Source organism: Cebidichthys violaceus, unplaced genomic scaffold (assembly GCF_023349555.1).
Source record: "Cebidichthys violaceus isolate CVI_PGR_0920_01 unplaced genomic scaffold, fCebVio1.0.p SCAF_12, whole genome shotgun sequence".
Lineage (NCBI taxonomy): Eukaryota > Metazoa > Chordata > Actinopteri > Perciformes > Stichaeidae > Cebidichthys > Cebidichthys violaceus.
The window spans coordinates 12,339,286-12,354,007 of NW_027176285.1; the positions used below are offsets into that span (position 1 = coordinate 12,339,286).

Genomic DNA, 14,722 nt, shown 5'->3' on the forward strand with positions numbered 1-14,722 from the left:
CTCGCGGGGTCACGTGACGTTGTATTAGCTCGCTGTGACTCTTGCTTATGTTTTTACCGTTTGTCGCCAAACGTGTTTAGAAATGCTAACTTTCTCGGTTTTCTCGGTTCATCGTGTCGGAGGGACGTCGCACGGTCGCTCAGAGACCAACCGTTTTTTTTTTCACCGACGACCGGGCGAGAAGTTTGACTGCAAAAAAAAAACGGGGCCTGCACGCGTCACGTGACCGGCACGCGGCTTTGAGCGTTTGATAAAAAAAGATGGCGGCGTGAGCTCAGCGGAGCGAAGAGGACAACAAACTGAACGGAGCCAGAGCGGCGAGAGCGGCCGTTTGAAACTGTCAAGTAAGTTGATTACAGGGCGTGGGGATCCGTTTTACTCAACACTGACGTCACAGTTAACAAAAACACTAACTTGTCTCTGCGCAGTAATACTTAAAGTAAGTATTTTATGTCGTTTTGAAGCTGTGACAGTGGTAGCTAACTACGTTTACTCCTCGATGCTAATGTTAGCTTAGCAACGGCAATGACACAGAGCGCCGTCAACAACATCACAACATTGTTAGCTAAACCCGACACGCTGGACTTAAGGTTATTAAAGGTGGTGTTATGTAAACTTAATGATAGCTAAACCCGACACGCTGGACTTAAGGTTATTAAAGGTGGTGTTATGTAAACTTAATGTTAGTGACATTTAAAGGCGATTTATTAGCAACGTTACAAGCTAGCTAAACAAGCTAGCTTTGGATTGCACCTTATCATCAACCTGTTTTATTTTCTACTATAATAATAATAATAATAATAATAATAATAATAATAATAATAATAATAATTGTATTTAAACAGCACCTTTAAAACAGTTTACAAAGTGCTTTGACAGACAAAAGCAAGGCAATAATAATAATTACAGACAGCTCAGTGAGACGGTTGATACAAATAAACTAAGAAATAAATAAAATAATATGTATATTTTATTGTATTTATTTCTAATAAATTATATATATATGTAATCTAATTAATAAATACAATATTTATTTAATTTATTTATTATATATATTTAGTAAAATAATATGATCTTGACACATCAACTTGTAAGACAAATATTTATGTTTACTGAATTTTCCACATGACATATATAATAAAAAAAAATATATACACTTCACATTGATTATAATAGGCACACAAAAGTAGTATTAGTAGCTAGTTATTTCGGTGCTTTATAAACAATTCTCCAAAAAAGAACACACCTAATATTCATAAATAATAATAAAGAATTAAATTAAAGAGAAAATAAAAATATTTAGGTTTAAGATTGTTATACCAATAGTTTTTGCATAGTCTAATAGGCAACACTTTAATTAGGTTTGACTTTAGGCCTAACAAAACAAAAATAAAGTTCCAAACGTTTCATTCTAAGTAATACTTCAATGTTTTGTCTTTACCACCTTATCTTAAATTAGTAGACTACTCAGGAAGTGCTACCCTGAGCCTTCCACTTAGCACTTATTGTTTTCATACTAGCTTGTTGCACTTATTGTATTCGTATTACTTATAGCACTAACTGTTTTTCTTGATTCTGCACTGTACTTTGGCTTTGAGTTATGCTCTGCTTCATGCTCTTAGATGCTTGTTTGGAAAAGGAAATGTACTTATGACTTCTGGTGACTAGTAGTTCTTTTGATTACCAATGTTGATGCACATATTGTGAGTCGCTTTGGATAAAAGCGTCTGCTAAATGACTGTAATGTAATGTACCCATGCTTAATTAATAAAAAAGACACACTAACATGCAACTCATAAAGATTTTTTATATTTAAAATTGCACCTTTCTGGTAACTAACCAGTTGTATTCAAGACACTTGTCAGTAACCTGCTGACATTGTGAATGTGAGACAGTTGGATTAAAATAGGCAAATATCAGGTAAGAAATGCGTAATCTTCGTCTGTGATCACAGCGGATTTAACGTTAAAAGCTAACGTGAGCACGTTTCCGTTGATGACTGTTAATAACGCTCAACGGCTGTGCGATGTCTTCCTTTAATTGTGTAGTTAGTTGTACGGTGTTTGGTGTGAGTTAAATTAGTGCCTTTTTGAGTTCAGTACGTTAGCTCTCGGCTAGCACAGGTTAAAGCCGTGTCACCCTGATTCAAACCAGGCCAGTTTAGCTTTGTATGAGTCGCGAGGGACCAGGAAGTAGTGCGCACCACAGCGGCGCATTGCAAACACGTGTCTTGTTTTGGGTCACTTTGGACCAAGTGTGACCTGGCGTGCAGACGTCGCTGTGATAAATAGCTATCTTTAAGTCTTCCACCGTTACTATTGTTATGAAGTTGTTGTATCTATATTGAATATATATATATGTTAAATATATCGAGTCACTGCTACGTTTTAGAGTTTCGTTTTTGGCTTTTCTTCGGCGTGTACTGAATGAGGATATATACACGCAGAGGTGACTATTCTAAATGGGTTTAATATGTTGCTCACATCGAAGTGAAATAACTATTGTATGTTACAGTTGAGCAACATGCGTTTGGTGTTTTATACTGACTGTTAAAAATGTATCACTGGTGTGTTTTCCATTTGGAAACTAGGCTTTGAGGTTTGTAACATTGTGTTCTGCTGTACATGTGGGTCCTAATATTCCTCTTGTGGTTTTTTTTTTAATCATGCATTTTTTTGGGAGGGGTTAGGGTCACAATTCTTTGTTGGTTTTCTTTTTGTAAGCATGCACTATTGCATCTTTTACCTCATGGCTGTGGCTGTAATGTATGTTCATATTTATGTGCTTCATGGTTGCCCGTCACTTCTGGTTCATCCATTAGGTCAAGGATAAATCTGGCTTTGTTCAAAGGCACATTTTGGATATAAAGTAACTTTATTTGGGGGAAAGTAAGCATCGTAATTTCAGTGTTAAATGTTGAACTACCAAGTGTTACAATATGTTGTGGGAAGTTTAGAGTTAAAATAGCATGATGTTGTGAACATGCTTTTTTTTAGCTTCATATTATTGAAGCCAGATGTTTCTTTCCTTTTTATTTTTTTAAAGAAATATTTATTTTACCATGACAATTATTGAACTAAAGCTGTACATCTTCACATTTGAGAGGCTGCAACTTACAAATGTGTGTAAAAAAAATGTATTACAATGTAAACCGTTACATTGTCATTTGACAATGCCAATGCATTTTGTGCAGTCAATTAATCCACTGACATTTTTGTTATAGTTTTATCATTGTTTTTTATTAATATGTATCTACATTTGTCCTGCAGATGGATCCTGGACAGGATTTACTTCTTGCTGCCCTGAGTGAGAGTGGCATTTGTCCAAATGATTTTGGCCTGTTTGATGTAGATTCTCAGGATGCTGCACAGCCCTCTACAACCCAGCAAGTAAGAGGGTCTTTGTTCTTTATGGAGGAGAAGTAATTTATTAATGTGCTCATAACTTAGTGTTAATGTTGTGATGTTGGTCCTCTTCCAGTCTATCTCCATCAGTGCCCTAGATGTTGGCGCTGGGACAGAGCCGGTGGAAGTTGTTCGAACTGAGCCTCCAGCTCCAGTCCCTATAGTTACTATCAGGGTGAGATTACAGAGCACTGACTTCCCTTAATTAATTATTGAACACATAATGCTATGTTGCAGCAGATGTTTTTGTTTTGTGGTATGTAATGAAGTCAATTGTTCTCTCTGCTCAATGTCTCCAACAGCACAAACCTCAGCCATCAACCACCACGTTTGTCTTAAATCAGCTGAATCAGTTGCCGTCACTCGGAGCTAATGTGACCAAACAATCAGTTGCAAACCCTATCAAACACACCATAACCGTCACCAAAGTGGTCCATGTTGCTAATTCAGCCCTGCGAGGATGTTCGAGCCCCTCCACCACAACTATTCCTCCGTCAGCGTCCACAGTAGTGCCTTCTAACAGAGATCAGGTACGTTTGTCAGGACGTGACAGCACAGAGAGAAGCATCTCTTTCTGTTGTGCTGATCATATATTTTACTTTTAGCAGATTCAGCTGAAAGACCTCCTTCGGCCCGGTTATGCGAAGAGCACCGGTCTAAAGGGCAACAGCCTGATGGAGCTCATGAGGCTGAAGCCTCCACCTAACATTGCTCCACCAGTAGCAACGGCTACAGCTACAGGTCATTTATTCTTATTGGAATATGCAACTAGATTGGTGTTTTTTTTACATTTTAATTAACGTTTACCAAAAAGTTGTGACGTATGGTTTTTAATCATCTATATTTGGAGAAGTTTATAAGGTATTAAAATAAGTCATAAGAACAAGTTCATATGAGGTCTGTAGAACTGAACCAATGAGCTAAAAGCTGTAGAGTTTAATGTTAATTCTTGATGCTATCATAGTTCTTTATGCAGAGAGCAATTAGGACTTGCCATCTATGTTTAGTCCGAGCAAAAACACATTTTCTGTTTCTATAAAAGAGGAGAAATCTACAACATATCACTGTGTGAAATCAGAATACAGATTCACCTGTTTGTGTGGAAACTCCTAACTAATTTCAAAACTTTAATAGATCCTGTAGATCCTCTCCCATCCACATTCATTCGTGACTTTGTTATTCAGAATTGCACTAGGGCTTTATCTAGCTATTATTTTTGTTATAGACTGTTATTGTAGTCATTGATGATTTTCTCTAACAAATACTTTAAAATGAAAACGTGTCTCTGTTGGTGTTTCAGGTGAAATGAACAATGGGACCAAGAAGGAAATGTTTGGTAAAGATAACAGGATCTGGATTAATGACGACATCAAAATGCAAACCTTCCCCCATTCTCTGGTAGGTCCTATACTATAGATTTTTTATTTATTTTTTTAAGAAAGCTCTTGAATGCTGCTGAGTGTGTTGGCATGTTAAAGTCACTTTTGGCGAGTTTCGTATTAACGGTTACGTCAATCTGTGATGACAGAAAATCCCAGGGATGAAAGAGGAGGATGAGCCCGAGGAGGAGGAGGAAGACGAATTGGGCCATGCAGAGACTTATGCAGAGTACATGCCAATGAAATGTAAGTACGACTGTTGTGTGTTTGTTTGCAATGTCGGCATTATATTTCCTTAGTCTCATAAAGCCACACCTCTGTTTGGTCTGTAAGACGTCTCGTCATGCTGATTCAGATTGAGTGACTGTAACAAGAGTTCATTGTATCGCCTCTAATGGCTCTCAGTCAAATCAAACAGAATCCATCCTGCTGTTGTTAATGTCCCGATGCACTGACCAGTCCGTTTGACAATGCAGTGAAGATCGGCCTGCGGCATCCCGACCCCGTGGTGGAGACCAGCTCCCTGTCCAGTGTCAACCCTCCAGAGGTGTGGTACAGACTGTCCATCTCAGAGGAAGTCATTGATCGGGGCTGCCTGTCGGCTCTGCAGCTGGAGGCCATAACGTATGCGGCTCAGGTAAGCCGAGTTGATTTTAGGAAATATAGATATCTGTTGACAACTTGTTTTCACAATGAAAACAAATTTTGTTTTGTTTTCTTATTTTGTTTTTCTTTTAATATTTGAAATGAAACTATCTGTCGTCGTATTATATCACATCACAATCAAAACACATAATAGAAGTTACTATGAACAGCTGGTAAAATAAACAAAGTGACAATGTAGTGTACAATGATCGCTGTGGGTATAAAGGAATTCTGTATTTTAACAAATGCTTTTGATAGCATCAATTCAGATGGAGGTTTCGAGACTCTGGACATTCAGGTACCTTGAAAGTGTTGAATTTTATTCTTTAAAAAACTACCAAACCTGCAGATTTTGTGGACAAACAAAAAGTAAATGATTATGTGAATGATGGACAAACTATTTTAGAAATACGTCTTTTGAAAACTCAATATTTTGAACATATTGTGCCACTTCTGGGATCTTTTTTTACTGATTTTAATTTATGTAAAGCACCTGAGTTTCTTTAAAAAGTGCTTTATGAATAAAATGTTTATTAACAAAATATTGTATAAAATGTCCGAAATTAGACTCCTACTATCAATCAAATGACTATAAACATGTTTTTTTGTTTTAATATGTATTTTAAAGAGTGGGATAGAATCTTAATCAGGTGCCAAAACTTAAACTGCAGGTAAATACTTGACGTGTCTCTTTTTTTAAAAGTGACTCAACTTGTTTTGCAAGGAAAATGGTGCCGTTTTGATCGTTGGTTTGTTTCCCCTGTGCACCACAGCAACATGAGACATTCCTCCCCAGCGGTGATCGAGCTGCTTATTTAATCGGAGATGGAGCTGGTGTGGGGAAAGGCCGGACCATTGCAGGCATCATTTACGAGAATTACCTTTTAGGCAGGAAGAGATCTCTCTGGTAAATACCCCAAATCCTCTACATCATGTTTAACACGGGAGATTACAAAGTATTCCCTTTATTTAAATGTTCTCTTCTGTTCAGGTTTAGCGTCTCAAACGACTTGAAGTACGACGCGGAAAGGGATTTAAGGGACATCACAGCCAAAAACATCTCTGTTCACTCACTGAACAAGGTCAGAGACTTTAAAGATGCATGGATGAAAAAACGCTGCCTTCATAATGTCAACGTGTGACTCAATTACACGTTTATGTTTTCAGTTTAAATATGGGAAGATCTCCTCAAAACACAATGGGAGTGTGAAGAAAGGTGTGATATTCGCCACCTACTCTTCGTTGATAGGAGAGAGCCAATCAGGAGGGAAGTACAAGACCCGATTCCAGCAGCTTCTCCACTGGTGTGGGGAGGACTTTGATGGAGTTGTATCCTTTCAAGCCATCAGTTAGTAGTATAGATGTCAGGAAATAGTGATTACTCTGTTGTTGTTTTCATGTGGTCTTACCTGCATCAAAGTGATGTAAACATGATCCTTAACACAACGTCTTTTAGATTGTGTATGACGAGTGTCACAAAGCCAAAAACGTGTGTCCAATCGGATCGTCCAAACCTACGAAAACTGGGCTTGCCGTGTTGGAACTGCAGAACAAACTCCCCAAGGCTCGGGTTGTGTATGCAAGTGCTACAGGTTAGTAGACACAATTAAAATCGAATTGGCTCGTTGGCGGCATAAACTCGGTTGGAGGTGGTGAATCTGTAAATTCTGAAAAATTTACTTTTTCTATCAAGGTGCCTCTGAACCACGAAATATGGCCTACATGAATCGTCTAGGCATCTGGGGCCATAAAACCCCCTTCAGAGAATTTGGCAACTTTATCCAAGCTGTTGAGCGCAGGTAAGTTTCTCTTTCTGCAGGTGACAGAACAGAAGTCTTAAAACAGGTGATGTGAGGAAAATGTCCTAATGTGTGCTTTTGTACATTTCTCCCTCCCCCCTAATCATTTTCAGAGGTGTTGGTGCCATGGAGATAGTAGCCATGGACATGAAACTGAGGGGGATGTACATTGCCCGGCAGTTGAGTTTTACAGGTGTGACTTTTAAGATTGAGGAGGTTCCCCTGACTCCGCAATACATCAAAATGTACAACAAATCTGTGAGGCTGGTAAGCACATAAAAGTGTAAAGCAATGCATTTTAAGCACATTTCTGCGATTCCTTTTTATTTGTCCTCTCGGTTACTGAGTAGATTTCATTCTGCTTCCACCAGTGGGTGAGTGCGCGTGAGAAGTTCCAGCAGGCAGCGAACCTGATGGACGCAGAGCAGCGCATGAAGAAGTCCATGTGGGGCCAGTTCTGGTCCGCTCACCAGCGGTTCTTCAAGTACCTCTGCATCGCCTCCAAAGTCCGCCGAGTGGTGCAGCTGGCCAGAGAGGAGGTCCAAAACGGAAAGGTGAGACGAGTCTTGAAATATGACAGTATGTAGGGTTAAGATTTCCATTTTTAACGGGTTAAGAAGTCTGCTGCATTTGCATTAGGGGCTGATCACACCGAAGCAAAACCATTGTTTTGCTTTGGAGTGCGCTCCTGACTTCGCTTTGCTGAGAGGCGTTTTTGAAGCTCCCGCGCCTGTTGCGACGTGTTTCGGCACGTTACTCAAAAGATCCATGTCATCAAACCCCCCAAAAAATGACTCTTAACCTGTATCTACAACGGATACATGTGTGTTACTCCAGGTTACAAACACAGGAAGAGACGACGGGAGTAAAATGTGGTGTACTTTTTAGGAAAAATACAAATTTGTCAGAATCGTGGAAACCCAGTGTTGGTGAGGAATGACAAGAAAAGCTTTGATGATGAAGCCATCAGTGCCAGGAAGTCTTGTTACTGGACTACTAAAAACACTACAGAGGCTACAACTTATTACAAGTTAGCCAAAGATCCTCTGGTCACCACTGCAAAACAAGATGTTAATGCTTTGCCAGACAGAAGCGACTCGATGCTTTCCTGAGACTGTTGATGTTGCGCTGCCTGCTCTGACGTTCTCCACACTTCCTCTGCAGTGTGTGGTCATCGGTCTTCAGTCCACTGGAGAGGCAAGAACGCTGGAGGCCTTGGAGGAAGGAGGAGGAGAGCTCAACGACTTTGTGTCGACTGCAAAGTACGGACTGACTAAAGCTGATTTTTAAACCGTATGATGTACATATGTACGTCACTATAATGAAATGTTTTTTGTTGTTTTTAGAGGTGTGCTGCAGTCCCTGATTGAGAAGCACTTTCCTGCTCCTGACAGACAGAAGCTTTACAGCCTGCTCGGCATCGACCTCTCGGCTAAGAAGACCCCGTCTCCCACTGAAACGGCAGCACAGCCGGAACAGAAGGGCAAGAAAAGGAAAGGTAATGAAGATTCTAGAACCAGTGGCTTTGTCTTAAAAAAATGCCATCCGTCTCCACTCTCATGGGTAAGTTTATGAACTGTTCAGAAATGTTCAATGTTGGTTTATTTATTTTCAGGTTCAGAGTTAAAAAAGCAGAAGAAGAAGCCTCGCAAGCACGGCGGTCTGTCGGGTACCAGCTCGGAGGAGAGCCAGTCGGAGGACTCTGACCGAGAGTCCGGTAAAGACAGCGACGACAGCTTCAAGTCCCTCAGCTCGGGGGACGAAGACGACGACTTCAACCCATTCAGAGACGAGTCGGACGACGACGAGGAAGACGGTGAGGCTTCTACAGGGAGGTCGAGGAAGTTGAATTAAAACCTTTTTATTTGTCCAATTCAGTGCTCACAGCGAACCCTTTGTGCCTTTCTCGTGTTTTAGATCCATGGCTCTTTAGAAAGGAACCAAAGAAAGGGAAAGAGAAGAAGAAGAAAAAGAGAAGGAAGAGTATTGATCCAGACTCCATTCAAAGTGCCTTGTTGGCCTCCGGGCTGGGCTCCACCAGGCCTGCTTTCACTGCCACTGTTATCCCCCCCAGCACCCCCGCCATAGGTAAGCAACAAAACCCACACAGCGATACAGGATTACAGTGCTCTGATTCAGCCTTTTGAGGGCTAACCAACGCCTCGCTTTTACTTGTTCATAAGTCAAGGCAGAGAGTCAGGATAGCTGCCTCACGAGTCAGGACGCAGTGGAGCATGCTCAGAAGATGAAGAAAGATCTGCTGGAAAAGCTTGAGGATCTAGCCGGGGATCTACCTCCCAACACTCTGGACGAGCTGATCGATGAGCTGGGAGGACCCGAAAACGTAGCTGAGGTAGAAACATTAAGTGTTTCTTTCTTGTTTTTTTAAATGCTGGATCAGTATTTGTTCTGTAAATTAACTCGCGTTACTGTTTTCTTGGACTGTGCTTCAGATGACCGGTCGTAAAGGACGCGTGGTCAGCAACGACGACGGCAGCATCACGTACGAGTCTCGCTCCGAGCTGGATGTCCCGGTGGAAATCCTCAACCTCACAGAGAAGCAGAGGTTCATGGATGGAGAGAAGGTAAAGGCAAAGTTGTTAAGCAAATGACAACATGAAACTGAGAAGTTATTGGCGGTTTGGTTCTCTTATTCAGGACTTGCGGTTCTTCCACACCTGTTCATTTGATCTGGACCAAGAAAAAGATAACTCCATTGTTAGTTTTGGCCCCTGGGTTCATTTTGTGAATGAAAATACGACTAAATATGTTCTTCAACTAACATGACTAAGACGAGACATCAGCTCCAGCACACAATTAGCACAGTCAGAAGGACCCGGAGTAAAACTAAAATAGTTTTCTTTGACTTCAAAAGTCCTCGTTGGAAGTTATGTGGCATGCAGCGCTTTAACTAAGCTAAAGTTTTAATGTGAAACTGCCGAAATGACAATAAAGTAGGACACAAGCTTCGTCTTCTCTTACAGGATATACATGGAAAAAGAGAACTGTGTTTTGCTTTTGTATCGAGCAGCAGATTAAATGCTGAGACCATGTTTAGTTCAACTCTGACATATAAAAACATAATCCCGTGGCTTCACACAACAAACAAATGGCTCCAGAAGGTTTGTTTTGGCAGCAGCTCTTCAGGAGTTCTCAGTCCGGTGGTTTAGTCCACCCCAGAGTTTGATTGACAGCTTTCACACCAGCTAAACACACAAGAGTTAGTTTAGTATTTGGGACCAGCCAAACGAGTGAATAACCTTACTTGTGGTTGATCTAAAACTTTGGACAGGACTGACAGACTTAATTAAATATATAATAACAGCTGTTAATTCCACATTTGTATGTGGATAATAAACATCGACTGTCTTTCTTTTCTTTTCGACCAGAACATAGCGATCATCTCTGAAGCTGCTAGCTCAGGTATTTCCCTGCAGGCCGATCGTCGGGTGAAGAACCAGCGGCGGAGAGTCCACATGACGCTGGAGCTCCCGTGGAGCGCCGACAGAGCGATACAGCAGTTCGGTCAGTAGATATATTCACCTGACGAAAAGGCCTCAACTTCTTTCACTTAATAAATAACTAAATAATAAATGTGGTTCAAACGTTGTGCTCTTTGTTTGTTTTTTCTCAGGGAGAACTCACAGATCAAACCAGGTCACGGCTCCTGAATACGTCTTCCTCATATCGGAGCTCGCAGGAGAGCAGAGGTTTGCCTCCATCGTTGCCAAAAGACTAGAAAGCCTGGTAAGTCTGAATCAAATGTATAATCAGGAACATAGATTAAAGGACGTTAAACATCAACTATAGTTCTTTCATATTTTCCTCTTAACAGGGAGCTCTCACGCACGGAGACAGAAGAGCAACAGAAACACGAGACCTCAGCAGGTTTAATTTTGACAACAAAGTAAGCGTGACCAGCTTTTTTTTTTTTTGTCTCAGTGATGTCCTCATCCGTCTTCATTAGTTCAGTGTCTCACTCTGTTTGTCTCTGCTGCAGTACGGCAGGAACGCTCTGGAAATTGTGATGAAGTCGATCGTGAAGCTCGACTGTCCGCTGGTGTCTCCTCCCGCTCACTTTAAAGGAGATTTCTTCAAAGGTACTTTGACTTATACAGTGTTTACCTTTCAGTGAGTATTCCAACAGTTTAGTGTGTGTTGTACAACTTGTTCTCCCTGTGGACGTCTGTGTCAATATTGCGTACCTCATTGATTTCTGTATTTAGTTTTTTTATTCCATGGTTCTCATCTTTGACTTTTTCCTTCTGTAGAAATTCAAAGTGGATTAATAGGTGTGGGCCTCATAAACGTGGAGGACAGATCTGGCACAATGTCACTGGACAAAGGTGATTATTATAAAATATTGTTTAGCCCTGAAGGCAGCTGTTCTCACTGTGTTGCATGTACAGTTCAGTGTGAGTGTCCACGTGAATGTAATCCACATACTCTGTTGTTGCTGCTGCAGACTACAACAACATGGGGAAGTTCCTGAACCGTATTTTGGGCATGGAGGTGCAACAGCAGAATGCCTTGTTCCAGTACTTCTCTGACACGTTGGCAGCCGTCATTCAGGAAGCCAAGAAGAGCGGCAGATATGACATGGGCATTCTGGGTAAGACCGTCGTCGTCATCCTTCACTTCCTTCCATCACACAAAATGCAGAAGCAGAACTGGGGCAGAAGGCATTTTACTATGTTTAATTATTCAAAGTGCTTTCCGCTTTGAGAGCATTGAGTCGAGGCATAATCGTCCGTCTGCCCTGAAGGTTGGGTTTCAGCGCCTCATTGGATCTGAAACGTATTCAAATCTCCTCCTGTCCTCTTTAGATCTGGGCTCTGGTGACGAGAAGGTGAAGAAGGTAGACTGCAGGAAATTTCTAACGCCGGGCTACACCACGTCAGGACACGTGGAACTCCACACTGTATGTTCATATATATATATTTCTGTGGCGTTTTGAGCTCCCTCCCCTCTGGAGGATGTGGTTAGATCACAGTAACGTCACCAGACCTTGTCTCTCCTCACAGGTGAGCGTGGAGAGAGGGATGTCGTGGGAGGAAGCCACGCATGCTTGGGCCGATCAGAACGGAGCCGATGATGGTTTCTATGTTCAGGTATGAGAGGGTTCATGGTTAGAAATCATCCCCCTGTCGTGGGAAATTGGGTTTTGCAAAAGACACATTTGTAAAACGTGGTGCAGCAGAGATTTCCTGACTTTTAGTCCAGTATGAGTCCAAAAATGCTGGATCCTTCATTTCCCATAATCCAACTCAAATGGTTTCTGTCATGAGACCCTTAACTGACATGTTCCCATTTCTGTCAAGCTTGGTGTCTCGATGCAGAGACATTGTGGCCAAGCCCGAGTTAAAATGAATATTTCTCAGTCTTGACAAAGCTCCTCCAGAGCCACAGAAGACGTGATACAACTGTTTTCAAGGCCCGAGTAGTGATGAGTCTACAGATCCGCATTGCGAAATATGATAAAGCATGACGTGTACTTTTGTTTTCAGATGAGGAACAACAAGAAAACGGCCATACTGGTCAAAGAGGTGAACAATAAGAAGAGGCTCTTCCTGGTTTACAGGCCGAACACCGGCAGACAGGTCAAACTGGAGATGTACGCGGACATCAAGAAGAAGTTCAAAAAGGTCACAAAACGGTCTTTTTATTTGTATTTTCTTTGAGAAGAACTCTTCGTGCTTTACGAGCTGAAACATGATTTTATTTTTGCTTATAGGTTTTGTCCGATGACGCCAAGCAGCACTGGATTGATCAGTACATGTCGTCAGCAAAGATCTGCTCTCATGCTTATTGGTATGTGCTCTTAAGATCTCTGTGAACCATGAAAACACACACACACACACACACACACACACACACACACACACACACACACACACACACACACACACACACACACACACACACACACACACACACACACACTAGTTTGACTCAACCCCAGGTACACCGTCCTGCTACTGGAGCACCAAATGTGAATTAATCCACTACTGAAAATAGTCCCAAACTGTGATTTGGGATTGAAAGTCACAAACAGGGTTGGGAAGTAAAAGTACTAAAAGACTTTGCTAGTTTTGGTCTTTTTCGTGGGATTTGTTGGCGATAATTATAATAATAAATTTATTTATAAAGCACATTTAAATTCAGAGTTTACAAAGTGCTTTGACAGACAAAGAAAAGATAAAATAATAAAACAAAGCAGTAAAAAGACGACGTCACATAAAAGCCAGTCTGTAAAAATGAGTTTGAAGAAGTGATTTAAAAGAGACACATTTATAGAAGATGTAGTGTTTTCTTCTTTAAAGCTCCACCGTTAACTTCTCCGCGTGTGTTCCTTTAAGGCGAGGGAACTGTAAGAAGGCGTCCGTGGGTCTGCAGTGTGAAGTGGGTCTGCGCTGTCGGACGTACTACGTTCTGTGCGGCTCGGTGCTCAGCGTGTGGAACGAGCTGGAGGAAGTTCTCACTCCGGTCAGCGGAACCAACGTGAAGGTGCAGATAGTCCGACTCAGAACAGAAGACGGACAGAGGATAGTCGGTGAGTTAAAGGAATAGCTCTGACGTTCTGGGAGACTTGTTGTGTTGCAGAGAGCGTTGGAGGAGAAGATCGATCTTCTCAATTATCGTCTTTAATTTACAAAAATCGTATGTTTTATACATCTGCAGTATTTTTCAGTGCAAACAAAGAAAGAAGAGCAACAGACACCATAAGTCATTACAACACGTACCCAAAACTAAAACTTATCTTGATGTTTTAATCCGAGCAAAGCCCAAAGTGAAGAAATGAGTTTATGTGCCGGACTCTTCTACCGTCACCGTGATGTCTCCAGCTTCATATTTACCATACATCAGAGTGATGTCGATCCTCTCCCAACTCTCTCGAGAATATCCCAAAATATCCGACCCATTCCTGTTTGTTTCATGTGTGCTATAAATGTCACCGTCGTTGGTCAACCCTTCCTTTTTTCTTTCTTTTTTTCCAGGACTGATCATTCCAGCGAACTGCGTGTCTGCGTTAAGTAACAAGCTGTCCACGTCGGACCAGAGCCAGCAGCTCGCCGTGCAGGAGCTCCAGAAGCGGCAGCAGCTCCACCCCCAAAGTCTCTGTCATGCACCCAACACATAGCCCCGAGGTGGACCGCGTTAAAGCCCGTCTCGAGTTCACGTCCCGGTCTAAAGGGGTCTGGACTCATGAGTCTCTGAACCCAACCCCCCCACACCCCCCCTCTCCATTGTCTCTGAGGGTCCGAGGTGTCACACCGAGCCGATTGTCAGACGTGAAGTGGCGGTTGTACAGAGAGAAAAGATTTCAGGGTTTTTCTTTCTTTTTCTTTTTAAATCTCCAGAGACTCTTGTTTTCACCTGGACAGATTTTGATGGGTGATGTTTTGTCCTCTGACATTCAGAGTGAAATGATTTGTGACCTCTCGATGGAGACACAGTAGAGACCTCGAGGGCGTGTCGAGGTGTCCCGTGCTTT

General features: G+C 41.7%; 1 protein-coding gene across 2 annotated transcripts in view; it reads left to right on the plus strand.

The window, feature by feature from the left end:
- Positions 1-2: 2 nt before the first annotated feature.
- sbno1 (strawberry notch homolog 1 (Drosophila)) overlaps positions 3-14,722 on the plus strand; it is a 16,207-nt gene continuing 1,487 nt past the window's right edge. Inside the window, exons 1-33 of one of the 2 annotated variants that reach the window (XM_068706448.1) lie at positions 3-344; positions 3,270-3,389; positions 3,481-3,579; positions 3,707-3,934; positions 4,010-4,145; positions 4,705-4,802; positions 4,933-5,029; positions 5,260-5,420; positions 6,202-6,335; positions 6,420-6,510; positions 6,596-6,757; positions 6,885-7,020; positions 7,122-7,227; positions 7,341-7,494; positions 7,599-7,781; positions 8,392-8,489; positions 8,574-8,725; positions 8,843-9,043; positions 9,145-9,315; positions 9,411-9,580; positions 9,681-9,812; positions 10,617-10,752; positions 10,862-10,974; positions 11,063-11,134; positions 11,228-11,327; positions 11,499-11,573; positions 11,693-11,839; positions 12,054-12,148; positions 12,252-12,338; positions 12,735-12,872; positions 12,962-13,038; positions 13,587-13,780; positions 14,226-14,722. The exon at positions 14,226-14,722 is cut by the window's right edge and continues 1,487 nt beyond it. In XM_068706448.1, coding sequence (XP_068562549.1) covers positions 3,270-3,389; positions 3,481-3,579; positions 3,707-3,934; positions 4,010-4,145; positions 4,705-4,802; positions 4,933-5,029; positions 5,260-5,420; positions 6,202-6,335; positions 6,420-6,510; positions 6,596-6,757; positions 6,885-7,020; positions 7,122-7,227; positions 7,341-7,494; positions 7,599-7,781; positions 8,392-8,489; positions 8,574-8,725; positions 8,843-9,043; positions 9,145-9,315; positions 9,411-9,580; positions 9,681-9,812; positions 10,617-10,752; positions 10,862-10,974; positions 11,063-11,134; positions 11,228-11,327; positions 11,499-11,573; positions 11,693-11,839; positions 12,054-12,148; positions 12,252-12,338; positions 12,735-12,872; positions 12,962-13,038; positions 13,587-13,780; positions 14,226-14,368 — 4,206 coding nt within the window. In that variant the 5' untranslated portion in view covers positions 3-344 and the 3' untranslated portion in view covers positions 14,369-14,722. The remainder of the gene's footprint in view (positions 345-3,269; positions 3,390-3,480; positions 3,580-3,706; positions 3,935-4,009; positions 4,146-4,704; positions 4,803-4,932; positions 5,030-5,259; positions 5,421-6,201; positions 6,336-6,419; positions 6,511-6,595; positions 6,758-6,884; positions 7,021-7,121; positions 7,228-7,340; positions 7,495-7,598; positions 7,782-8,391; positions 8,490-8,573; positions 8,726-8,842; positions 9,044-9,144; positions 9,316-9,410; positions 9,581-9,680; positions 9,813-10,616; positions 10,753-10,861; positions 10,975-11,062; positions 11,135-11,227; positions 11,328-11,498; positions 11,574-11,692; positions 11,840-12,053; positions 12,149-12,251; positions 12,339-12,734; positions 12,873-12,961; positions 13,039-13,586; positions 13,781-14,225) is intronic. The other variant, XM_068706449.1, reaches the window with a different exon arrangement.